This window comes from Natator depressus, chromosome 6 (genome assembly GCF_965152275.1).
Source record: "Natator depressus isolate rNatDep1 chromosome 6, rNatDep2.hap1, whole genome shotgun sequence".
Classification (NCBI taxonomy): Eukaryota; Metazoa; Chordata; order Testudines; family Cheloniidae; genus Natator; species Natator depressus.
Genome location: NC_134239.1, coordinates 64,502,834 through 64,529,022, shown reverse-complemented (window position 1 = coordinate 64,529,022; position 26,189 = coordinate 64,502,834). Strand labels below are relative to the sequence as shown.

General features: G+C 44.0%; 2 protein-coding genes across 3 annotated transcripts; one reads left to right on the top strand and one right to left on the bottom strand.

Annotated features, from left to right (window-relative positions):
• Window positions 1-2,372: 2,372 nt before the first annotated feature.
• On the top strand, window positions 2,373-15,937 carry SLC10A1 (solute carrier family 10 member 1). Its single transcript, XM_074957045.1, has 6 exons — window positions 2,373-2,716; window positions 4,395-4,868; window positions 8,431-8,641; window positions 8,739-8,917; window positions 11,394-11,590; window positions 13,607-15,937. Exons 2-6 carry the CDS (start codon window positions 4,447-4,449, stop codon window positions 13,666-13,668), a joined length of 1,071 nt encoding a protein of 356 aa, XP_074813146.1. The 5' UTR covers window positions 2,373-2,716; window positions 4,395-4,446; the 3' UTR covers window positions 13,669-15,937.
• A 2,234-nt stretch (window positions 15,938-18,171) lies between these two features.
• Window positions 18,172-23,279, bottom strand: SRSF5 (serine and arginine rich splicing factor 5). Of its 2 annotated transcripts, XM_074955553.1 has the most exons (8): window positions 23,112-23,272; window positions 22,268-22,419; window positions 21,438-21,508; window positions 21,150-21,248; window positions 20,794-20,863; window positions 19,527-19,600; window positions 19,109-19,219; window positions 18,172-18,949 (listed from the first exon to the last, which is right to left on the bottom strand). In XM_074955553.1, the coding sequence occupies exons 2-8, from the start codon at window positions 22,391-22,393 to the stop codon at window positions 18,700-18,702; spliced, it is 801 nt and encodes a 266-aa protein (XP_074811654.1). In that variant the 5' UTR covers window positions 22,394-22,419; window positions 23,112-23,272; the 3' UTR covers window positions 18,172-18,699. The 2 variants fall into 2 exon arrangements, with proteins under 2 accessions (XP_074811654.1, XP_074811656.1); XM_074955555.1 differs by lacking the exons at window positions 18,172-18,949; window positions 19,109-19,219; window positions 19,527-19,600 and adding an exon at window positions 19,988-20,525 and having other exon boundaries at window positions 23,112-23,279.
• Window positions 23,280-26,189: the final 2,910 nt, after the last annotated feature.

Below are 26,189 nucleotides of genomic sequence, written 5' to 3'. Positions count from 1 at the left end.
CCAACCCCAGCCCATGCCATCACCCAGTTAAAATAAAATCTGAGAACAGTCAGGTTTTCTGATCATTTCAAGTACACAAAAAAGGTCAAATTGCATATTCCAAAGTATACATAGATAATAAGAGAAACCTTAACCGAGTAGAAAACTGACATCTGGGTTCTACTACATTCAAATCCTGGGTCAGATATTGACTTACGGTAATGCGCTGGACTGATCAATTAACCTGTGTTAACATTTCTATTGCAGTATCTCGTAAAGGCCACAACCAAGTTGGGCCCCCTTGTACTAGGTACTGTACAAGCATAAAATAAATGCCAGTCCCTGCCCCAAAGAGGTGTGCCTCATTTTCCCCATCTGTAAAATGGCAAAGTATTTACCTATATTGCAGGGGGATACGAGCTTTAATCAGTTAATATATGTGAGGTTCTTTGATGGTGTAAAGTACTTGCTCATTATAGATATAATTTGAGGGGATTTTCTTAAAAAAAAAAAAAAAAGCAAACACAAAGCATACCATTTCACCTTTCATTGAAAAGTCCATAAATCTCTATCGTATTTTTAAAATACATTTTTAATGCATGGAGGGTGGTAAGCATTCTGTGTGCAGCACCACTTATTTGGTTACTTTCTACCAAAGAGATTTAGGGGAAGAAACTAAACAGTGTCCATTAATTGTGGGTGCCCAACTTGCGGCACCAAGGTCAAAACTGTGGCACTTAAACTTAATCCATGTTGTTTAAAACTGAGGCCTTAACATCCATTAAAGGATCTCACTTGCCTTTTAGGACTGACTATTGTGCTATTCGTGACCATTAGTGGTGCTAGTGCGCATTATATCTTGCCAAGCTATTTAGCTTTATATAACATTACAAGAATAAGGTCCTTTGTACTGTGAGAAAATATACTTGCGCTTATTTCTACTATGGGGAAAAAAACAAAGAGTTCATTGTGCTCAGAACTTAGTCCAGAAATTGTCCAGAGTAGGAAAAAAATATTTGTATCAATTACAGTTCCCAGGGCAATCTCTGCACTGGGAATTAAACTGTCTTAGCTGAATGGGTTTAAAATGGTTATGCCCACTGGCCCAGTAGTGAGGGCTCAGTTGTGCCCTCACAACCGTGCAACCTGCTTTGATATCTCAGTAGGCTTCTGCATAGGGAGAGGGCAGAATGCAGCCACCCACTGTTAAACTGTGTTGAAAGAACTTGATTGAAAACAGTTCAAACTAATATAGCTCAGTCCCCAGTGTGGATGGGCCCCACCCAAGGGCCCACCCAGCCAGTAGAAACTTTTTAAGCACAAGCCCCTAGTAAGTATTTTTTAATTGTTACTATTATTAGGACAGTTCAGACAGTTGCTACACTCCTAAAGATGGAGAGAACTATTTACAGTGTTGTCAATTTTTAAATGTTTAACTCCTCCAGCGGCGCTTGGGATATTCTTTGGGCAGTCAACGCAGTGACACTGAATAAGAAACCAAATGCTTTTGATTGACCCTCCTTGCATCTTATGACATTATTCAGTATTAACATAGACGAGCCAAGACAAATACAATAGAAAGCAAACAACTACCCAGAACTTCTGTGGATATTTGAAGAAAAGGAAGTGGGGGAAGGGAAGAGAAATTGCTGTGGATTTTACCGCAAAATTCCCTATAGATTTCCAATGCCCTTGTACATGTGCTACCTTGATTGTGTTTATTTATTACTCATACAGCCCTTCAAACCATCCCCTCCCTGCCCCCAAATAAAAATGCATCCAAAAATGCCCAACTTTGCATAGCACCTTTTTCTTCTTGCTGAGCTATGGCCTTGGAGACAAAGATCTACCTTCATATTATATCACACCATTCACCTGCAGGTCTCAAAGCACTTCTTAAAAATGAAGCTTCGCAATGCCTTCTGCAAGGCACATAGTATTATCTCCATTTTACCAGGATGGGGATTATCCATGAGCGTGAGAGGTGATGCAACAAAAAGATCAAATAACTTTCTTGAGGCCACATTGCAAGTCAGTGGACAAGGCAGGGAAAGAACCCAGGCGTCCCTGTGCCAACCATTAGTGAAGATTCTCATTAAATTCTACCTTACCTATGGCTCCCTCCTTCCCCTAACCTGATTGGGGATGCCTATGCAACACTCAAAAGCTGTTGCTGCTCCAGCTACTCCTTCCTTCCCTTGTGACGTCCTGCCTATTAGAAGCATTTTCAAATCAACACTAGAGAGAGAAACAGGAAAGAAAGGCTCCTACATTCCTTCCAGCTTTCAATCATGTTTCCAGAGCAATTGGACTGGAAAGTTGCTCACTGGTGAGCTCCACTATGAATAGAAGCAATGAATAAATTACTGCAGCTGACAAATTAGAGCTTCTCCAGCAAGAGGGAAGGGTTCACAGAGAAAGCAGTGCGGTGAAAATCCATTCCCCAACCCTGTGCCCAGGAGAAAAAGATCCAACCTGCATAGGCTGCCTCTGGACACATCCCCATCCAGAAGATTCCAGTTTTGGTCTTCTAGGAGCTCCTATCATACTCTGTAAGCACAGGACCAGGCTTTGCCAGATGGGGAAGGGATTTTCTTGAATCATAATGGCTAAAGGGCCTTCTGAGTTGTATTGCTTGGAGAACTCAGCCAGGAATGGATCATCAAGTAGCATGTAAACCCTTTGAAAAGTGCAAAGACAATATCTACCTTCTGAAGCAGCAGTCTAAGGGCTAAAGGTAAATTAATTAATTTCCACTCTGTACTTTAATGTGTCTAGGGATGGTGTGTTTTTGCAGACACCAGGTCTGATCCTAATGGGAAACTCCAGATGGCTTGCTCCATATTTATTTGTGTGTGTGTATAGGGGCTTGGAGAACAGGGAGCAAAGAAGAAGGTTGGGCACCAGTAAATGCGCTTCCCAAGTCTGGCATACACAATGAAATGTGTCCTCCTGCTACATGGTTAGTATGGCAAGGACCTACTGGGGGATCAGAGGAGTCATTTCAATTTGCAAAATAATTTCTTTAAAGGACACCATGCTGGCCCCACTTCCTCCTTATGTCCACCTGTGCAGCTCCCATTGATGTGTGCTGCTGGTAGCTGCAGGTATGACAGGAAACATGGCTGTCTGTCCCATGCTTTAACAAGGCCAAGAAACCTGGGGGTTTTCCCTCCTCTGCCACTGACTCAGTGTGTATCTTTGGATGAATTAGGTAGCCTCTGTGCCTGTTTCCCCATCTCTAAGATGGGAATGCTACTTTGGAACACTGTGAAGCTTAATTAATTCATGGTTGTAAACGTAACAGAGGAATTGCCCTACCAGATCAGAGTCTATCTAGTCCAGTATCCTGCGATCAGCAACAGGTGCTTCAAAGTAAGACACAAGACAGCCTGTACTGGAATAACCTGTCCACAGGAAAAGCTTCTTCCAAACTGCCATGAGTCAGAGGTGGGCTTAGCCCTGAAGCATGAGGGTTTATAACCCTTCTTAGGCTTCATCTATACTGTGAGGTAGGGGGTATGAGTCCCCTGCTCATGTACACATATTCTAGCTAGATTGAGGCGAGCTCGTGTGAGTATAAACAGCAGTGTAGCCACTGTAGTACGGGTAGCAGCCGCAGAGGCACAGCTTAGCCATGCCGAGTACAAAGATGCCAGACCCCTGTGGGAATGCACATGGCATGGCTAAGCTGTGCCCCTGCTACCGCAGTTACGCTGCTGTTTATACTCAGGCTAGTTCAGCGAGAGCTAGCATGTGTATGCAAGCAGAGGAATCGCACCTCTAGCTCATAGCGTAGATGTAGCCTTAGAGGGAAAAAATGAATCCTTTCTAGCATAACTGGGGATGTTCTCCCTGGGTATATAAATGCCTAACTATTTTGCATCCTGCTAAGCTCTTGGCCTCAGTAGCATCTTGTGGCAATGAGTTCTACAGGCTATTTCATTTTATCAGTTTTATATTAGCTGCCTTTCATTTTCATTGACTGTGCCCTTATTCTCATCGTGTGGGAATGGCTAAGGAAGCTAGAGAGGAGTCAAGGCATTCAGTTGGAAGTCTTGGAAAGCTAGTAAATAGTGGAAGGTTTTTATTCTTGAAATCAATGGGCTCTGTTTCATGGCTATCAATGAATAGCCATGAGACAGAGGCTGAAATTTTGTCATGCATGAAATATTAGTCAGCCGTCAAGGTGGCTATTAGAGGGGTTATTCTAGTCCTAAAAATTAGGAGAGTGCTTTGAATTCCTAGGGCAGAAAGGTGCAAACTATTAAAAATATGATCCCTGACAAAATAGCCTTCAGCTGCACTCAGTACTAGATGATAAGAGCTCAGGCCTGAAGAAGAGAAGGTACTGACTGCAGGAAGGGGGAGTGCTGGATGTGATGTTTATGTGCACTGGATTTGTATGGTTTCAGGCTTTTGAACTAGCTTCCTTCCTCACTTTGCCAACCACATCAGGAAGAAGGGATGGCTAAGCTCATAGTGACAATGAACACCACCAGAGGAGCCTATGGGAGCCCCAAATCCTGGAACCCAGAGCACACCGAGAATGCCTCCCTGCCCAACTTTACACTGCCTTTCACGTTTCGCCAACGGGCCACTGACCAAGCGCTGAATGGAATCCTCATTGCTGTCCTGGGCATTGTCATGGTGTCACTGGGGTGCACTATGCAGCTCTCCAAGATCAAGACTCACTTCTGGAAACCTAAAGGGGTGGCCATTGCTGTGGTGGCTCAGTATGGCATAATGCCTCTGACAGCGTTTGCCCTGGGAAAGCTCTTCCATTTGGGCCCTATTGAGTCTCTGGCTGTGCTCATCTGTGGCTGCTGTCCAGGTGGAAACCTCTCAAACATTTTTAGTCTGGCAGCAAAAGGAGATATGAACCTGAGGTAAGGAGAGCTCGGTACCTCACCATTGTCACTGGCCAGGCCATTTCAGTTAGGAGACTGGTCTACAGTCTAACTTAGTTCTCTCAATTCTAATGCTTCAGGCAGGAATAAATTTGGTATTGTACCCAAAGTATTTTTTGAGTACTCATCAGCTTGGTGCTAAATGCTGCTTAGTCACTATTGGTCCAGAGCAGCGCTCTGGCACCTAAAATCTAGAATAGAGCTGCACTCCAGCACTTGGGGTCACACCACCACTAAGATTTGACCTGGCTACCCCTCCATAATGCCAGCCAGAGCAGTAGCCAAGCCAAATTTCAGTGGTGGTGTGACCTGACGTACCAGGTTGCAACACCACTCAAATTTAGCCCAGCCACCAATGTTCGCTCACGTTCCCCACACGTGCACCAGTAAACTACCTCATATGGCTGGGAGCGTGACCGATGCCTGGGTTGGGCTCTCCTGCCAGAATCCACAGCAGCTCCTCTTGGCACTGCGGAAGCCTCAAACCAGCAGGGAGAAGGGAGAGTAAGGAGCAGAGTAGGGTGGAAGGGAGCCCAGCCAGCAGCTGGGTTCCGTTCTGCCTGCTGAGCCCTCCTGCCAGAACCCACAGCAGCTAGTCGTGGTGCTGCTCTGGGAACCAGCAGGAAGTTGAGAGCCAGCCAGCAGGGAGGAGTGAAGTAGGCAGAGGACGTAACACCCTCCCAGGAACCCAGGGCATAGGATCAAGCCAGCACGGAAGGTAAGGAGCAATGTGAGTGTAGGCAGAGAAATAGGGGAGTTTCTACCAGTCTTGCAGTTAGGACACAGGAATTAGAAACCTACACAGATTATATCTTTAGGAGGAAAGAAACACTCAAAAGAGGAAGACAAGCTGTGTACTTTTGTTGGTGCCATAAGAAGAATTGATTTTAATAGCTTACCTGTGGCATACTCATCAGTCTTGTTACTCAGCACAGTATTGGACTACAAGCTACATTTCAAAGAACTTGATGTGAGTTTAAACCTCTTCAACCCAGGATTCAATCAAATGGCAGATGTTGTGCCCAATTACAAATTGACTGGATAGTTAAATGAATAGATTGGGGAGACAAAGGTCTATCTAAACATGATGAAAATATAATGATGAATTAAAGCCCAATAGGAGTGGTCCCTGTTCTCTCATCCTTTCATTAACAAATTCAACTAGTTGACATAAAATAAGGTTCTACCGTGGGACTTTTGATTATTTAGTTGGTTGTTTTAATAGTGCTTTTTGTTGTGGTGGTGGTTGATTTTATTTTTATTGCATGGCAATATAGATCCTTGCATTTGGTCCTGTGACACAGAGTCCACATTTTCAAGACTGGGCTGCATATTTGACAACCTTGTTTGCATTTGGTGCCCAGTCACGTAATTTGTGAATGCAGAAAAGCAAAAGCTGTATGTGCTCAAAAACTGCAAGTTTGTCTATGGGCAAAACTGTAGGTTCAGATATAAAGATTTGGGGCTTGATCCCGCATTTCATTAACTCCCCTTTTATAGTGGTGTAACTCCATTCATTTAGTTCAAGTAGAGTTACACCAACTTGAATCTGGAGTAACACAATGGTGATTCATGGCCATGGCTGAGACCCTTTTGAAAATTCAGTCAATTCAGCATAAATTCACATGCCACAGAGGTTTATGAGCAAATGCTGAAATTAACTAAGGAAAAGTGGCATTTCTCCCTGTTAGCTCTCTGCCATTAAACAAAGTGTCCCATAGTGCATCTTCATCAATGAACTCATCAAAATGACAAGACTTTCTAGCGGACCTTTTTGTGCACTCTATGATTTAGAATCCACTCAGCATAGATTTCCCATATGACGACCATGCAAGACCACCAAACAGCAAAATACTGATCTAACATTTCATGCGACTTTTCCTAAGGAGATGATTTAGAAGCAATAGTAGGAGAGGGTCAGAAATTCAGGAGGCAAGTCGCAGTAGGGAATATATCCTGTGAGGGTCTTATGAAAACAGTGAAACGCTTCATAGAATAAGCAGGAAAATACTACAAATTAAGGACAGGAGATGCAGTAGATGGCACTTCTCTCCTCAGCTTTTTTGTTTATTTTTAAGATATCATTATAGTCTGAATCCCCTTAAAACACACCAAGTTTTCAAGTTGAGAGTCACACTTCTTTCCCAGCTACCATCATAAAAATCTTATGCAGTAGATCCAATTTACCTTTCTTCTAAAAGGTTGTGATCAATTTAATAAGTGGATGTGAAATCTGAGTAAAATTCAAGACCCATGTAAAATATTCTTCTGGCATCTTAAATGCTTTATTTGAATTTTGCAGAGCATATGTTTTATAAAAGGAGTATTTTACATGTTCTGCCAATGGCCTCTTTGACTTATTACATGTGTGCTTTGCCTGTGCACTGCTACTTAGTTTAAAGTTTGATATAGGAGCTGAGCTACACATGTTTATATTAGAACAATGTGTGTATTTATTACTAATGTGTGAAGTCTCACAATTACTGTTGCACCGATTTTCAATTATATAAAATTTACCAGTAAAATGTTAGTTGGGTTTCGAAAATGGCTGCTTTATCTTATGGTGACATCACATGCAAGATGGATTTTGGAGATTCTCTCACGTGATAGAATTACCAACTTGAGGGAATTTCTGCGGGGCTCCTGCACTATACAGTTTAGCACTACAGCATTACTGTTGCATCATCAGATGCATAATGGGGTTTTATACCTTTTTTGAAGTGCCCAACATTAGCCACCGTTGAGGGCAGAATACTGGCGTAAACGGACCATTGTTTTGTTCCAGCGTGGCAATGCCTACATTCCCTTCACCATTCCAGTTATTAGTACTCTTAAGAGTCCTCTTTCCATTCCATGTAAATCAAGCAAGTCTTAAGGGGCTACCCCAAATAGAAAAAGGTAAGCCCCCCCCCAAAAAATGAGACAAGCATTACCTCAGTCCAGTGGCCCTTGTCCAAGATAAAAGAGTGAAAACTACAGCAAGGGAAAGACAGCTGAACTTTTGCACTTTAGGTACATAGATAACAAGAACATCCAGAGTTATAACAGTAAGTATTTAGAAACAAACCAACCTAAGACCTTTGAAGATATAAACCCTTATGTCTCAGGGGAAAGCCAAATTTCTAATTAATGGGAGTTGAGAAGAAATTTTCCCTATGGGCAGGTTATTCCATAACTGCCTATTGTACAGTTTCTTGTACTTTCCTTTAAAGCAACTGGTACCAGTCACTGCTGGAGATAGGATACTGGACTAGCTGGACCATGATGCAGTATGGCATTTTCTATGAACCAAGATGCATACTTAGGACTACTTTTTGAGTCTAAAATAGAACTGTCCTTTAACTACTCAATCTTCCCTTACTTCCATTCCCGTAGGTCCCTTCATCACCTGGTAATGCTGAAACCTCTGTGCGGGAAAGGGGAGAAATGGGAAAAGTGAGCTGAAATTGTAGATGGACGTAACTGTCCAAGTTAGATAAAGAAAAGAATATTCCAACAAATAAATTCATTCTACTGCTATTACATTTTCCCTTCATCTCAGCATTGTGATGACCACATGCTCAACGCTCCTGGCACTTGGGCTGATGCCTCTTCTCCTGTATCTTTACTCAAGAGGGCTGTACCAGGGCAACCTAGAGGGCAAAGTGCCTTACAAGGGAATAGTCATCTCCTTGGCCATGATGCTCATTCCCTGCACCATTGGCATCTTCCTGAATGAGAAGAAGCCACAGTATGCTCGCCTCATCATCAAGGTAAGAAGTGATAATCACCTTTCCCTAAGGGCCTCGAAACAATTTACAAACATTTTTTGTCTTGTCTTTCTCAACTCCTGATCCACTTTTATTTCAGGCAGGGATGATTGTGCTGCTTGTATCATCTGTTCCAATAATCGCTCTGTTTGTGACAAGTGTTGGAAACAGTATTTTGATCATCTTCTCACCACCCCTACTGGGAACATCTGCCTTGATGCCTTTTATTGGTTTCCTGCTTGGCTACATGCTATCTTCATTTTTCAAGCTCAATGACAGGTAGGTCTTTCTACATCCATGTAGAGGGGCAATTACACCCCCGTCCTCCTTTGGGGGGAGGGGCGAGTCTGTCTGCCTGCCTGCCCTTAGCCTCAGGGCAGTATGGCCCAATGGCCAGAGTCAGTACGCTCACGCTTGTCATCAGGGCAGTACAGCTTAGTAGTGGAGTCAATATAGTTGTCGATGTCAGGGCAGCACGGCCTAATGGCCAGAGTCAATATGGTCACCTTTGCCGTCAGGGGAGCAGAGTCAGTATGGTTGCCCTGGCCTTTAGGGCAATATGTTCTAATGGCCAGAGTCAATGGAACCCCCTCCTCAGCGGAGTCGTGTGGCCTGATGGCCAGAATCAATGTAGCTGCCCTCCTCAGCAGGGAGGAGTGGTCTAGTGGCCAGGTGGGGGAATAGGCAGCCACCAGTTGGGTAGGTGGCAGCCAGGATAGAGGGACCTGGGACCTCCAGGCTCCATTGGGTCCCAGCCCAGGGCCCTGACAGTGGCGAGTGTGATTGCCACTGAGTCAGCAGGGATCTGACCAAAACACACTGGCTCAAGATCCAGTTTGATAACCAGTCCACTGTCTAGTTCCCTATGGCTACTTCTTACCATATTCCCTGATGCTGTGGTCTAGACGTCTTTGGGGTCTCCCAGTTCCTCAGTGTGCACTGTTCCCGACAGCTCTGGCCTCCCTTAGGCGTCCACAGGTATCCAGGTGTCTGCCTGGATCTCAGTGCCTCTGGCTCCTGCCGTCTGGGGTTCCAGCTGCTCCCGGGTTGGAGCCTGCGAGGTGCGTCCTTCCTTTCAGGCAGTCAGCCTAGAATGAGCTGGGCTGCTCCATTTAATATTGCAGCAGCTGTTGGAGCATGTCCAACAGGGCGAGGGGGCATGGTTTCCTCTGTCCAGAGTGTGGGGTTAACGCTTCTTGTCCAGTGCGGGGCAACTACACCCCATCACAATCCCTTATCACACTCACTCCTTTTTTACCTGGGAGTTCTAAGAAAGGGGATTGAGTACAAAAGAATGACACTGAAATCTTGGGAGGTGCTGAATGAGTTGCTTTCAGCATGGAGGCTCTGACGCGCTCTGACAACTGAACTTTGAACATGATCTCCCAGTGCTGATTCCGAAGTCTGAGCACAGACGAGAGAAGCTGTCTACACAGATCCCACCCTCACCCCCCAAAAATATGATTTTGTAGTGATAAAATGGTGCCAGCAGCAACCCTGATATTGACACTTGTTATTTAACTACAGGATACACATGAATACAGGCTGTGACACTGCAAGTTACCTCTGTACCAAGTTCCCTGTAAGCTGCATGGCTGCGCAGCAGGCTATCAAGGGTCACGCAGGCGGGAGGAGGTGCCTCTCCCCCGGTCCTAGAGCTGCTGCAGCGAGAGAGGGCTGGGGGAAGTCCTCTCTTCCCACAGCCTGCACCCCAAACCCCCCATCACCAGCCCCACTCGAGAGCCTGCACCCCCAGCCAGAGCCCTCACCCCCCTGCACCAGCCCTGAGACCCCTCACACACTCCAAACCCCTCGGCCCCACATCACCTCCATATTGCTGCACATAACAAAATTAATTCTGCACATGGATGTAAAAAATTAGAGGGAGCATTGCCTCTGTATTGTCCCTAGCCTACGTGCCTCAATCCTTACGGGGAAGAGAGATGAGCAGAGTCTCATGGACCAATTCATTCTTTGGCCATCTTGGGTCTGCCAAAAGTGGAACCAATGGCAGAGGCAATTCTGTCAAATGGAACTGAAGACCCACCAAGTTATTTCACACATTGTCCTCTGAACAAGCTGATGGATGGTTTGACTTTTGGTCACTACAGACCTGGTCATTTCAGAATTCTCAGTTACGGACAATGAAATATGAAAGAAAAGTCAGGATAACTCCCAAGTAGAAAGTGATGGAGACAAGGGTGAGTGAGTGCTGATAGGACTGCCAAAACTCAAACAATTATTCCTATTTTGATAACTGCCTCACATCACAAAGGGCATAACAATATTCAACTGAAGACCCCAACACAGACTCAAAGCGAGGACCCCACTACACAACTCTGAATCATCCCTTATCATGCCTTGAGCCCATGGGTAACCCAGCCAAGATAACCCTCCTAACACACACAAACCTCCCCTTACCTTTCCCGGGTGGCGCGCTCTCTCTCCTCACTTTTGAACCAGATCTTTTTTCCCTTGTGGAGGCAGCAGCTCCTGGAGAACCTCAGATTCATGACCGCCAAGCATTACTAGGCAGGATTTCCACCCATGCACACCATCTGTCACTACCTACCCTTGCACACTCCCAAAGGAGTGCTGGGCAAAGCATCTCATTTGAATTCTCAGCACTGCTCCTACTGCAGTTTCTTTTACCACAGTCAAATGCATAAACATCTGGGCACCATGTCTACTTTAAGCTGTATAGAAATATAACCGTTCTGCAATTCACACCTGTGTTTAACTCCTTCCTGTACAGGTGCAGGCGGACAGTCTGCATGGAGACTGGTTGCCAGAATGTGCAGCTCTGCTCTACCATCCTCAAAGTGGCCTTTGCCCCTGATGTCATTGGACCCCTTTTCTTCTTCCCTTTCCTGTACATGGTATTTCAGCTTGGAGAGGGCTTTCTCCTGATACTGGCCTTCAGGGTTCATGAAAAGCTAAAGAAACCAAACGGCAAGTGTAGTATAACCAAAACCTCTCCCCTGTTCCTACATGCTTTTCATCTCAAAGTAGTGTATAAACCATACCCTGGTATCACTGCCCCCCATCACTGAACTGCTGCCATCTCTGGGGTGGAACTCAGTTGCTGTGTAACAGGACACAGCAAAACGAAACTCAGCAGCTAGAAGTGAAAAATAGCCTCTCCATATAATACTGCATAGGGAATTGAGGATACTAGGGGCCACAACTTCTGATATCAAAAGTTTAGTAGTGTGAGATACTGACTATGCAACCCACCAACGGTCACAGCTTTCCGGAGGGTCCTGTGCTTCAGTGTGCAGGCACACCCCAAAAGCAGGGAATCTGTATTGACACAACTCTAAGGAGAAGAATATCATGTACATTTGAAACAGAGGAATATGAGGTAGACAGCAGCCTGACACATCTTGAGTATCACTACACGTTGTTGAGTGAGGGGCGGGAAAGGAACAGGCCCCCCCATATGCAAGTCACATAAGTCATGTCATTAGAAGGTAAATGCTGGGAGCAGCTCACTAGACATTTCCTATGTGAAATTTCTGCATAGAAATTAGAGGCTCCAAGACTGGAAGCTTTGTAGTGTGGGATAAGAAGATTTTCACCTTCATATTTTGTTACCCAGCCCTGGCCAGTAACATCATACTCATTACCATCTGACAACTGTCAGGTCACTGTGACAGGGTGCAACTCTTGCGTGCACCCCTTTGTGGTACAACATGGTCCTATGACTGCTCTGCCTCAGTTTCCCCACATACATACTATGGCCTAACCAACCATAGTATCAGCCAGCCCTCCAGCCGAGTGACCTCAAAGCATCCAGCCCCTTCCAGGAAAAGGGATCGTTCAAAAACAAAGTTTCAAAAGATACAAAACAAAGGTATCATCTGCCCAGCCAGGCTCTACCAGTGCTGTAATTGCCAGCCATCGCACGCTAGCTTCGCATCTCTCAAATCATTCAGTTTCATAAGTGCAGCAAATGTGGATACCTGAGCCCAAGACTGGCCTTGAACCCTTTCTAGCACAGGATGGGACAGTCTCACCCTATCACAGTGGCCTACAAACATGAGTTGATTGTGTCACTGAAGTTCTTAATGAACATGAGTTTATTTACCTCTGCCAGATACTGCTCTTCTGGACCAATATACAATAGTTTAGGATAGAAAGTGAAGAATGCTTAATCCAAATGAGTGGATTGCTTTTTGGTGAGGTTGCAGACAAGTATTGCAGCTGAGAGGGGAGACTGGTTGGATGTATAAGCAAATTCGGCAGCTGCCTTTGTGGTTAAAAAAAACAAAACAAAAAAAAACGGGTAGGCCAGTTTCATAGCAATCAGGACAGCTGTTCTAGTCCAGTACTACTGCAGCTCTCTCTCTGGGCTTCAGCTGGGGAACAGCTTCAAACCCCATTGAGCCTTACAGGCAGGGGCTGCTTGGGAGAGCCACTCAAGCAGAACATCTAGCAGCCATCTTAGGCCTGCCCCTGCCCTAGCCAGCTAGCTCCATCTACTTTGGTAGGCAGAGCAGAGGTTGATTTGCACCACGGAGTGCAGTAGTGGTGGTTTGTCATATTTTGTAAATGCAGCTAGTTTGCTGATAGACACTTTTCTTTTAAATGGAAAAGCAGTGTGCACTGGAAACATACAAAAAGGTGACATTTTCCACTTACTGTTAAATGGACTCTTTTCTAAAAATTCCATGCAAATCAAAGTCTGGTTCATGAAGTGTCTTGAAACAAAATAGCTGCAGGTTTTTTTGTTTGTTGGGGGGGGGGGGGGGAGGAGGAGGAGCAGGGGGTTGCCACTTTTATTTTGCACAGCTCTGTCCCTTGAGCTTTTTTGAGATCTAAAGAGGGCCAGGCATTGCTCAGTGCAGTATAGGAATCCCTGCATTACAGCAACCATTCATCTTTCCTGCAGCATCACCTTCCAGTGACATGGGTTAGGGACAATGTGGTCTCATATGACTTTTTTTCTCCCCACCTCTTCTTTAGATACAGCAAAAATGATCTATACAGCTGTGGATGATCTTGCACAAGAAACACCAGCAAAATAGGGGGATACTACAGAAGCACCACACCTCAGATACACCCACCAATGCTCCAGGTTATATCTTCTGCACCTGGTTTGCTGAACTCCAGCAGTTCGGCATGAAATGTTGATTTTAAAACAAAGGGGTAAGCAGATCTTCTCACAGGCCCACTTCTACCCCCACTGGATGTTCTCCAGAAAGGGCACCAAGCACCACAGGCTATAGTTTGAGACTCATTGGACTAACCAATTTTTGGTCATCCACAAAACATTCATATTTTGGCTGATGATGAAATGGTGCAGTCCATCCCAGTGAGCTCTCTCCCAGTTTCCCACGAGCTCTGTGCCAGACACCTTGGAACTAACAGCATGACAGCTTATTATTGATTGCTACCATTAATGCAGCCAGACCCATTCTTTTGAGTTGTTTTTCTGTGCACATAGTTTTGCTGGCAAGCGTTAGAGGGGGAGGCAAAAGCCTTTCAGAAGTTCAAGCTAATTTCTCTCATTAGAATCTAAAAGAATTTTCTCATAACAGGATCGACAAGTGAAAAGTGACCACATGTACAGTTTAGGAGTCCTTTACTGTCAATCACAGGCACTCCCCTTTACCCCAGCAGTTTTGTACATCTAAAGTCCCGAAACCATAGGCCTTGAAGCCCCAAAACATGACCTGCAGCCAACCTTAGCTTGTCTATAATTTAACATGGGGAGGTTTCTAAGATACTTATAAGGCTGACCCTAGTGTCTGACTGCCTTATACACTTAAGAGCTATTATCCACATCTTATAAATGGACAACCGAGGCACACCGAGGCTGTGACTTGCCCAAAAATCACACTATCAGAGTAAGAAACTGAACCTGGGTCTGCCTCATCCTAAGCTAGTACCCTAACCGCTGGACTGGTCTGCCCAAGGACAAGACCACCTGTCCTGAAGCGCCGTGCTTTAGAGAAACACTCCAACATCTGAAGTAATAATACTGAACACTTTGAAAGCATCATATAAGCCTTAACTAAGCCACAAGGCCAGTCAGTAACAAAGCAGCATTAGAACTCAGAAGCTCCAGGCTCCCAGTTCTGTGCTCACACCAGTGGTTCACCGTACCTCAAAGTAAAATAATTTAAGAACATTGAGCATATTAAAAAACCACCATTCAATAAAGCCACAAACTTTTGACTTACAATTGCTGTAGTTTTGCTACATTATGTAAATTAGATGTAGGCCTTAGGCTCTTGGCAAGAGGCCAATAGTCATTGGTGATGCAAAGATGAGAACTCTTTTTGCACGCTTAGTGCGATTCAGACCCCATTGAAGTGAATCAGAGCCTTTCCACTGATTTCCATTATGCTGGCACCCATCATGGTCGTAAAGCTCTTTAGAAGCAAGTATCTTTAGCCACTGACCATTTATTCAATGGCTGTCTCACTTGCATTCCAAATACCTTTATCCCTTACACTGCTGGATAAAGCTTTCCAAAATGCAGCAATTGCATATGGGTAATATTCCTTTAATAGCTAGAATATCCTCAGATGCAGAGTTTAAAGATTTCACTGTAAGTCTGCCAACCCCCACCGTTCAAAACCCCTCCCACAAAGCATGGGATTGCCTTAAAATCATGGTGTCGTTTTTCAAACCCGTTTTTCAGCAGCACAATTCCCTCTACATTGTCCCAGCCTCTACATGAAGTCTCATGGTGGGCCACCATCTTCCTTGAGGGCAGACTGATTTCAGCCCCTTGTAAACAGTGTTTACTGTCTTCACTGGTAGCAGCCTGACTGTGACCAGCTGGGTCTTTAGCACCACTCACATTAGCAGCGGCCATATTAGTGAAGAAATAAGCTTCATAGAAGCAAAAACAGAATCAGTCAGGAAAACCCTTATAAAAACGCTACATACACTTTGGGAGCAGAGGCATAATGAGGCCTGACAGAAGCCTGCAGTGGATTTTAAGAGTCTGTTCTGTTAATATAACAGTATAAGCATAAGCAGAACTATGTATGTGTAACTGTAAAAAAATTGCAGTGTAATCATGTTTGCAAGACCAAGAAAAAAAGTGACAAAAGCTAGAAGGCCAGTTTGAACTAACACTAAACCTGTACTGAGAGGAAGAAAGTTAACATGGAAATGAGAAACTAATACATATGCATAAGAGATAACAAGTTTATGTAACAAAAGGTAGTTTAAAGCTGTATAGTCTAGTGCTGGAAGCAACCCATCAGGTCATCCCACTGAGCTTCCCATTTGTAATTGACTGCTACTTGCTGAGTGTTTGCCTTAATAAAGATTAGACTTACCTGCCAAGTGACTCCAAAGCCAACAATATATTGCAAGACTTGAAATAACATTGTGAATTGGTAATACTATCCTTGGAAGAAGTTGCACATGGCCACCACTTGTACCCCAAACAAAAAGCCAACCAAAAGTAGAAAACAAAGTCTGCCTCACATTGAATTGATAATTTAAAGGGACAGGGCATTTTCAGTGCCAAATATGCAACTCCTTGCAACAAGAACTAAGCGTACTTAAGGTATCACTTGTTTTAAAGCATAAGGCAAGTCCTGTTTTTGCACAGACCAGAATCTTAACTGCAACAAATCTGTAACCACCTAGGACGGTCACTGACCTGTGGACACATAAAATGGCAATGGTAGCAATGACAGAACTCTGATCCAGAACCTACAACTGGAACTGGTTAGCAGTACATAGCCTCTATTACATGCAATTGAGCGGTTATGACAAGTTGCATACAACCATTTACCAGAACATATTTCCCCAGAATGTCCTATATTGTTATGACTGCACCCCAAGAGATGATCCATAACTACCTGCCATTATTACTAGTATTGGGCACTCTGATAATTGTTAGAAAACAAAAATTCACAAATCACTTGAGTTTAAAGACCTCAGCCTATTTGGCAAGTTACTTCAGCTTTCTAGGCCATGCCAAAGTGCTCTGCTACTGCTGAGACCCTAACCCACAATGAAATATTACCCAGAGATTTCATGTCAGCTAACAACCTGAGGTTTTATGAAATCTACAGTGCTCTGGAAAAGGGTCCCAGTTTCTGAGCAATACCACTCCTCAATACCTCAGTGAGCTCCACCTCCCTATCCTAAAACAAGGCCCCAACTACTCAAGAACTGCTCCTGCTTCCTACCAGCTTTTTAAGTACTGGGGCATGTAAATAATGCAAATATACTACAAGCACCCACATTTTAAGTGTTTCCCTGTAATCAAGTTCAAGCTTGCATTCTTAGTGGCCTCTTCCTTGCTTCTTTCAATCTGCAAAGGTGGTAACAGGAAGAGTCCATTTTACATCCCAACTTTTATCACTAATTTCTCAATGACCAAACCTCTCTGAACATAAAAGGCAGACTGCTTTTCGTGCTAAGGTTCCATATATACTACTGTGGGTAGACACCACATGACATTAAAGAGAGGCAAGGTGGCTTTAAGAACAGCCATACTGGTCAGACCAAATGCCAGGTTCCTCACAAGTAATGAGCAGACAAGGTAATCAAGTGATCCACCCAATTGCCCATTCCCAGCTTCTGGCAGAGGCTACAATCCCTGCCCAGCCCATAGCTACTGATGGACCTATTCTAAAGGAACTGATCTCGTTCTTTTGTGAGCCCTGTCAGTCTTGGCCTTCAAGACATTTTCTGACAGAGTTCCACACCATGTGTTGTATGAAGAAATACTTCCTTATTTTAAATCTGCTGCCTATTCATTTAGTGAGTCCTAATAGTTGTGTTATAAGGAGGACTTGTGGCACCTTAGAGACTAACCAATTTATTTGAGCATAAGCTTTCGTGAGCTACAGCTCACTTCAAGTGAGCTGTAGCTCACGAAAGCTTATGCTCAAATAAATTGGTTAGTCTCTAAGGTGCCACAAGTCCTCCTTTTCTTTTTGCAAATACAGACTAACACAGCTGTTAGTCTGAAAACTGCTACACCAGTCATGATTTTATAGATCTCTATCACATCCCCCTGAAGTCATCTGTCACAACTGAAAAGTCCCAGTCTTATTAATTGCGCCGAAGCCCTGAGCTCTTCCCTAATCATTTTGTTGCCCGTTTTGATATATAGGAATAGGTATCTTGGAGCTGGGATGACCACATGAGCACGTAGTATTTGATGTAGATATACCCTGGATTTAGAGAGAGAATTTGTGTGTCTAATCTCTTTTCTAATGATTCCCAATCTTGTTATAGTCACACTTGATTTCCTTTCTTCATATCCATTTAATTGTGCTTACTCATGACCACCTGTTCCTTGAAAATATGCACTATCAAGTGTTTAGCTAAAGGACAAAAACCATTTCCTTATTATGAGTCTGCTTGTTTCTACTTCTACTCCAACACAGGGGAGCTACACAAAATCACCCCCACAAGCTGCTGCCTGTGAGACAAAAGTGAATTTTTTTTAAATGAGTTGTGTGATTTAGGAGACCTGAGCAGCATATAGATGTTTTGGGTTCTTTTCGAGTGTTGAGTGAAGATGCATTTTAAATGAAATGAAACAATTTTTAAAATTAAGGTTTTATTATCAATCTTGAACAGCATATAGTCTATTTTGCTGACTCAACGGAAACAACTGAAGCACAAAAAACCCTCCGATATAAAGCTTTATGTACAGCACATATGTAGAGCTCTTAAATGTCTAAAGCTAATAGTTTAATTGAAGACATTAAACTAATCTTGAATTACCATTCACATGTTTGAATACACTGGGAACTAAAACGTTCAGGTGATTATTATTTTTTTTTTTTTGAGTACAAAAAAAAATAGAGATTAGCTTTAGTTATAAAGAGCTCTGCCCATATACACAAAACTATACACTTGACATCCACAAAAATGTGAGCAAGAAAAAGAAAAAAAGATTATCAAAAGACAATACATTTAATTCATACCCCGCTGTGGTCCATATCTACAAAGTTTTTTGTCCCTCCCCCACATCCAAACCCTTCCCCACAGAAAAACCACCACATACTTACCACAAGTTTTAGCAAGTATGCTTTAAAAAAGGCCTTCAAGCATGTTACTTATATAGTTCAATTTCCACTGTCAACAGATCTGGACCTTGACCGAGACCTCTGCCGATCCACAGATGCTGGAGATTTTGATCTACTAGAAGAACCTCGTTTCTGGCTCTTCTCAGGCATTGGAGACCTACTAACTGAACGAGACTTGCTACGGCTCCTACTCCTGGACCTGGTGTAAGACTTGCGGCTTCGGGAACGAGAACGGCTGCGAGACCTGGACGAGCTCCTGCTACGGGAACGAGACCGGCTTCTGGACCTACTAATGAAGTTATACAAACCGATGTTAGCTACTACGTATTGACATAGTAGTATAATAGCAACGTAAAATTCTGAATGCTTTGTCAAGGAGATAGTGTTCACAAGGAAATTTCAGTCTGTACTTCAGCATCATTTGGAGGTTTAAAAAACAAACTCATACCTGTGTCTTTTGCTGCCTTCAATTAGTTTAATTTTCCTTCCATTGATTTCTTTGCCAGAGAGTTTTTCAATAGCATTCTTTAAGTCACTGTAAGAGGCAAACTCAACCACCCTTTAAAAAAGAAAAAAAACAGCCACCATGATTCACATTAAGTGACAGGAATTACCTAGCCCATGTAACAGATCTTAAAGTATTGCTACAAGATTTGTTGGCTCATTCATGTCAGTAACTGAACAGCGAATTAATGTTTTTCTCCCTCAAATAGCACTCATTTGCTTTTGCTAAAATCCGATGGGGCTACGTTTCAACTCAAGCTGTGGGCACCCATTGAGAGTGCTGAAACTACGTTCAGTATTTAAAAATATCTGAATTTAGTAATGAATGTTCAACAAGTTTGACAACAGTTCCAGATACTTACCCTTCATTTAGCTTAGGCCTGTGTGCATCTGCAAAGGTTACTTCCCCAGCTTGTCTCATGAAGTCTTTGAGATCCTAACACGAGACCAAATTTGTTATGCAAAGAAACAGAACTAATGTTTACATATATAAAAAAAGGTAAGAACATGACTACTGAAAGAGAAGATGTTAGATAAATTACAAACATGGCACTTGCCATACTTGTATTCTATCAAAATTGAATTATCTACATCAGGGCACGAAATAAATGAAAATAGCACATTTGCTTAAAGCAAAATGCTGATAGTTTTAACATTAAAAGAAAGTATTAGTCTATATATGGAGCTGAGTGCATATTACCTACATATTTTTGAAGTGTAAAAAGATACTGCAATAGAATAAGCCTTATGTTCATACAGAATGTTTACAATACACCAGTTATTTTGTGCCCCATATGTCATAAAAATATAGTTTACTTTACCTTCATTAAAATTTCCCTAGGCTAGCCAAGCAGCAAACTGCATTAAGCGATCGAAGATACCGTCATGATATATGCCCGACTGGCTCTTCGCCACCCATTTGAAGAACACTACCCAGTCGATGGAAGCCTTTAATCGCACAGCCCTCCCTATTAGCAGACTACTGACGGATGCAGACATTTTCTACTCTTGTGGAGTTACCAAGGACCACTTTACTGCGATCAGGATTCCAACGACCGACCACCTAATTTCGTATCTTTCAACTCTTTTCGACCAGGACCTCTTATTCGGAAGCGTTACAGGAGGAACAGCTCTCAACTTAAGGATCAGATCTCGTTAACTCTCTGGGATCGCTGCAAACTGGCACTTTAAGGAAGTGCATCGATTACGTCTAGACCAGCAAACACAGATCTAGAGGTGGCCAACTGCTACATTGTAGGAGCTGACTGGAAAAGTCAACCAGGCCCAACCAAGAGTGACCAAGACAACGATTAGGATAACCCACAGGCACTCCTCGTCATAAGGCCAACGACACAGATAGGCTGGCAAATAAAGGGTTTAATATGTGGTTAAAATTGATTTTGAACAAGAAAAAAAAATATATATATATATATTTATAAATTTCCTCAAATATTTACATTGAGTATTTACATATTACATTAATTTGAAAATGCCTAAATTATGTTATTTAAACTTACATTAATAATAATGTTTTCAAGTATATTTTATTAAAATATTTAGTAAAATGTAATTTTACATTACATACCTATTAAATGAAGTCAAAAAATAGTTAATTATGTTTTAACAAACCTGCCAGCTGACTCGGGAAGACAGATTCTCTACTATCAGACGGTTTTCTGTTCGTACAGGTGGGGCATTTCTGTGTGGAAAATATTTAGTGTCATCTTCAGTATTTCAAGTTCAGGACACTACAATTTCAGTAAGTTTTGCAGGACCAATGAAAAAAGATGGTTGAGGATTTAAAAATATAAGCTACAAAGTAACCTTCCATAAAATAAGCAGAACATGCCTATTTCATGTAGTAACTACCTTTGGCACTGCTACATCAATTGAAGTACCGGGGGGGGGGGGGGGGGGGTCAGTCAGATGGTGGTATGACACACTTAACTGGATCATATACATTAAGACTACTCAACTATACATACCTCCTGTCATTACGTGGACGGCGGCTACTAAAGCGATCAGAATATCGCCCTCTGCCTCTGCCACCTCTGGAACGGGCCCGTGCATGTTCAATTGTAACCCTGAAAGAAAACAGGACTCCATTTCACCTGCGTACCCTTTGTGACAAGCTTTTGTTAATGAGAAATACAAAAGAACAGATATTCACATTTTATATGAAGTTTAAAACAGTTTGATTTACTCATCTAGTTTTATTTTAAAAGGTGCATATGAAACAGCATACTGAATGCTACTAGTATCAAGACATTTACCTCTCACTGCAGAGCTCCTTTCCATCCAGTTCATAGACTGCATCATCTGCATCCCTTGGATCCTCAAATTCCTAATTCATAAGAAAACACCATCTTTGATACTACATTTAATAGAAAAACGTATGCAAACTGCCTAGTTATTAGACTATTACAGCCTTATAAAAGAAAACATTAACAGCAGCTCTCCAGTTTATGAAACTAAACCTTAACCTACACTAGGAAATTAGGCTGGTATAACTTCACCACTGAGAGGTGTGAAAAATCTATGCCTCTAAGCATGCAGTTAAACCAACTTTAACCCCAGCGTAAGCAGGGCTAGGTTGACAGGAGACTGACCGACCTACCACCTTTTAGGGAGGTGGATTACCTACACTGACAGAAGCCCTGCAGTTGGCATAGATGGTATCTTCACTGAACCACCGCAGTGCTTTAAAATGTATACAAATCTTAAACTACACCAAAAATTACTACAATACATTGCATTACTAGTAGAAATCTTAACTTTTTACACAAATTTTAATGGAAATGGAAGCTTATAGGCTGCATTCCAGCATGTTTACATTGCACCATAAACTCTTAACCCAGACGAGCAAAATCTGTTACCCCCAACTTCCAGCCACCCCAAATAAAAAGAAAAATTACATGTTTTATCCCACTAAAATGGAAAGCAAACAAGGACATAAATTAGGTTAGTCCTTTTCCAAGGAATGAATCTGCCTATTTCACTCTCACCTATGAGGTAGAGCAAGTATATTTCAGAGACATTACAAGCTACTGAAGGCATGCAGCAACCTCTGCAGGGAGTTGAGTTTTGCAGCAACAACTCTTACCACAAATCCGAAGCCCCTTTTCAGATCAATGTCCCGAATGCGTCCGTATCCCTTGAAGAATCGCTCCACATCCTTCTCCCTGGCTGCAGGGTTCAGCCTCCCGATGAATACGCGGCAGCCGCTCATAGTGTCGTTAGTCACGATTAAATCGGCTGCAAGAGAAGCAAGGCGACCATCAGCCACGCCAGGCGGCAACTGCAGCAGTCACGGGGATCAGGGGCCCGACGCCCCCCACCTCAGTCAGCTTTTGTCCGCCTCTCCCCCGCCGCGCCCCGCAACGCCCACCCCACCCTCACTGCGCAGCCGCAGAGGACAGCCCTGTGCCGCAGTCTAGAAACTCCGAGAACATCGGACCGGCCAGCCCCGCCCCTCCCGCTCAGCCCCAATGGGAACGAGCCAAGACAGACACCACCCCTCCCTGCACCAATGGGGGCGAGCCAAGAGCGCTCCCGCCCCATGCTCCGGCGGCTTTTCTGCGGAGCTCAGCGACCCGCGCATGCGTGGAGAGTTCCCAAGTCAGAGGAGAAGGCAGTAGACACCGCCATTTCCCTTCCACAAAATGGCCGCCCGAGCCGCGCCCAAAGAGAACAGCAACGATAAGCACCCCCGCCAAGGGACTAACGCCCAGCTCCCAAAGGGTAAAATTAAGTAGCAGCGAGAATGCGACAGCAGCACCAAGCCCTTCCCCCGCTTCACTCCCACAGACCAGAGACCGCCTCCCCCAGTAGCGCTGCTCCTCCTCCCCACCCCGGTCTTCCACAGCCCCGTCCCGCGTTCCCCGCAATTTCCTGTCTCAGCTCCCTTCTCTCCTGTCCGTCGTGGGGCCCGCTAGCCCCTCGCCAACCTGCGCTACGATGGTCTCGCGGTGCGTGCCGAGGCCAGATGGGTGCGCGGGTTTGGATGATCAGTAACTACTCGCCCGATCTTCCCGCTGCGGCGTCTAGCTCCCGACTGGCGAGTACGCTGCGTAGCTGCGCCACAAAATGGAGGCTGCTAGCACTTGACGTTGGCGTCACGTGACCCATCTCCGGCTCCCCCATGGGTGGAGAGGCGAGGGGGGTGGGGCCCCTCTTGGCAGAGAGAAGCTAGGTCACCGGGTAGGCGGGGCTTGTTCAGGTGTCCCTGAGTCTCGCGATGCGGGGCCGGCGCGGCCCTGGCTGTTAGTCGGGGGGCTGAGGCGCTGGGCCACGTAGAGCCGTGGGGCGGCGCCAGGCCCGCGGAGAGCAACTCGGGCCGGGCACATCCAGTCCCCCCATTTCTTTACACCTCCCGTACCGCCAGCCCGGTGCAGTGCCCACCCCACCCCCGGCGGCAGTTGCTGGGTTACGTGCGTTTTGACACCGTGACTCACTTCAGGGCCTGGAGGAGCCTGCGGGCTGGCCTGCGAGAGGCCGCAGGAGCGCGGCGGGGGCCCATCAATGCCAGCGCAGCCTCCGCATTCGTAGCGCGGTAGCGAGCCCGGGACTCCCCCGCACGGTTGGCACATGAGTCAGGCGAAAATCTCCCCTTTTTCCAGCTTGGGGAAGCCCTCGGGGGTGGTGAAATCTTCCGGCTGCCCAGGGTCCTCCCTTTGTGATATTTCCCCGCTCCCAAACTTCCTGCCTCCAGGCTGGCCCCACTGCTGGTGGAGGAGAGAGATTGGGGGGACGAGGTCATATCTTTTTATTGGACCAACGTCTGTTCGTTGCAGCATGGTGATTAAGCTGCCGCTGACCAACTCGTCAAATCCAGTGTTGTTCTAGCACACAAAGGTCAGGACTAGCCGGCACTTTAAAAAGAGCGTTTATTTCGGAAGATCCTTTATAGACATCAACAGTACCTTGAAGCTGTCTCTGCGTGTGTGTGCGCGCGCGAGAGAGAAGGGGCTGTAAAAAACTGGCCTGACATCATAAAGTCTGGAACGGAGAGGGTTAAACATTGCATCAGCCAGGAAGCCATCTTGGGGCTGCAGTGGAATACAAACAACTCTGTTTTCATCATGCTTCCTAGCACAGCAGCGTATCTGAATCTGAAATAAGGTGCTAAGCTAATAGCCCAATATTCTGTTAACCCTTCTTGCTATCTATCTAATGATATAACAATTAAGAACTGCACCTCTGTTGAGCATCTCATATTCAGGACCCTGACAGAAGTGAGCAGAGGCTTGCAGGAACTGAAAAGCAGTGTGCTCTTGCCCACCAGCTTATTAAAACAATAAAAATAGACCAGAGATCTAAATAATTAAGGTTAATTCAGAACCAAGCAAATAGTGACAGAGTAAAGACATAGGCCAACTTCAGCCCTGATTTAGCTCCATTGATTTTAGAGATTAATTTGGCCTAGGATTGTTTTATTTAGTTTGGTTCCAGAGGAAGGCTGCAGTCAAGATAACAAATGGCCTACTGGGTTCTACAAGTGAAAGAAATCTGGGAGTTACAAAAATTATGCAGTTTAGTTGTTTCTTCTAATTTGAACTGAATTCATTGTGGGAGAGGGGAGGAGGTTCTGGTGAGGGGATGTGAGAAGCTAAAATATGAGACTGCCATGGTGAGATGGGCCCTTTAACTTTTGGATAAACCTTGAAAGATAGGAGTAAAAACTAAGACTACATGGACATGTTAGGCAGAACTCACTTCTTTTTGATGGTGCTGGAAACAGAAGCAGAAACATGTTCGAATTCCCTTCAATAATCAGTGGAGGTTTTTCTTCATTACTCCATCTTTTTCCTGTCTCTTCACATTCCTCTCTTTTCTTTGTTTTTCCATACCTTTATTTCCTTCTTTTCTGCATTCCTGTTTTCCTCTGTTCATACTTTGTCCCTTTTCCCTAATCTCTGTGTACTAGACTCCATTGTTACCACTGGTGTACCTCCACTGGTGAGAGCAATAATGAAGTTCTTGTTTTAAAAGTGTTACGGAAATGGCAAAAATTAAAACACAGAATATAATCTTCGCACGCTCTTTGAATTTTTCATGGTATTTGATGAAAAATGAATTGATACAGAGCATAGTATGTTTAAGAATCAATCCTGGCAATTTTTCACTGGATTTCCCACTTTTTTATTCATTTTGCAAGAAATCTAAAACCCTCTGCATTAGTCCTTTATCCACATTGCCAGTTCCTGTTTAGATTTCTGGTAAGTTAGATATAAATTGATAGTGTTTGTCTACAGAACATTTTATAACTCTTTAGCCATTGTAGAAAATATGTGCACAAAGCTAAACTTCTAGATTTTAATTTGATGAAAAATTTGCTGCGAGGTGGAGATCAAATGAGAAACTAACACCAGCTTAATCAAACTTGTTGTTTAGGGCAAACCTTAATAGGGAGCATAGTCTAAGAAAAAAGAGCAGCTCCAGAGACAAGGGGGAAAAAACCTGCAAGCACAACTGCATGAAAACTGGCACCCAACTTCATAAAAACAAGCCAGCCTTGTTTAGTGCATGCTATTTTGGCAACCTCCTGGTTCCTTAATTGTCTCTGACAGCTGTCTTCAGTGGATGGCTCATTCACACAAGTTTCAGTGAGGTTTAACCCAATGCATAACTAGGTTTAACTCAACCCATAATAATAGTGACCTCAGCAGCGTTAATGGAGAATAACTTCCCAAAGACATGGAATGTGTGACAGTTGATAAGCATATGAGGTCGCTGTTCAGGTTTTGCCTTAGACTACAAGTTTGATGAAGTTGGGGGTATATAATGCTTTTTGGTATCTGTTGGAGATGGAAGCAAAGGGAATGTTGGGAGAGCATTATCAACAGTGTAATAGTAGTGAAGGTGGAAAGGAATGTGCAAAGCTTTCCCTTTAACACCTTAGAGTCAACACTAGAAAATTAGATCCACCTAACTATGTCTTTCAGGTGTGAAAAATCCATACCCCTGAGTGACATAATTCATCCAACCTAAGACCCAATGTAGATAGTGAATACTAAGTTGATGGA

Bases quoted from the DNA above. Each gene is read 5' to 3' on its own strand.
- SRSF5 (XM_074955553.1), bottom strand. From the start codon at position 22,393: ATGAGCGGCTGCCGCGTATTCATCGGGAGGCTGAACCCTGCAGCCAGG. The intron at 19,601-20,793 runs GTTTGTTAAAAC...GTCTCGTGTTAG, and splicing joins CTTCCCGAGTCAGCTGGCAG to GATCTCAAAGACTTCATGAG. The intron at 18,950-19,108 runs GTATGAGTTTGT...TAACTTCATTAG, and splicing joins GAAGGCAGCAAAAGACACAG to TAGGTCCAGAAGCCGGTCTC.
- SLC10A1 (XM_074957045.1), top strand. From the start codon at position 4,447: ATGGCTAAGCTCATAGTGACAATGAACACCACCAGAGGAGCCTATGGG. The intron at 4,869-8,430 runs GTAAGGAGAGCT...CCTTCATCTCAG, and splicing joins AAAGGAGATATGAACCTGAG to CATTGTGATGACCACATGCT. The intron at 8,918-11,393 runs GTAGGTCTTTCT...CTTCCTGTACAG, and splicing joins TTTTTCAAGCTCAATGACAG to GTGCAGGCGGACAGTCTGCA.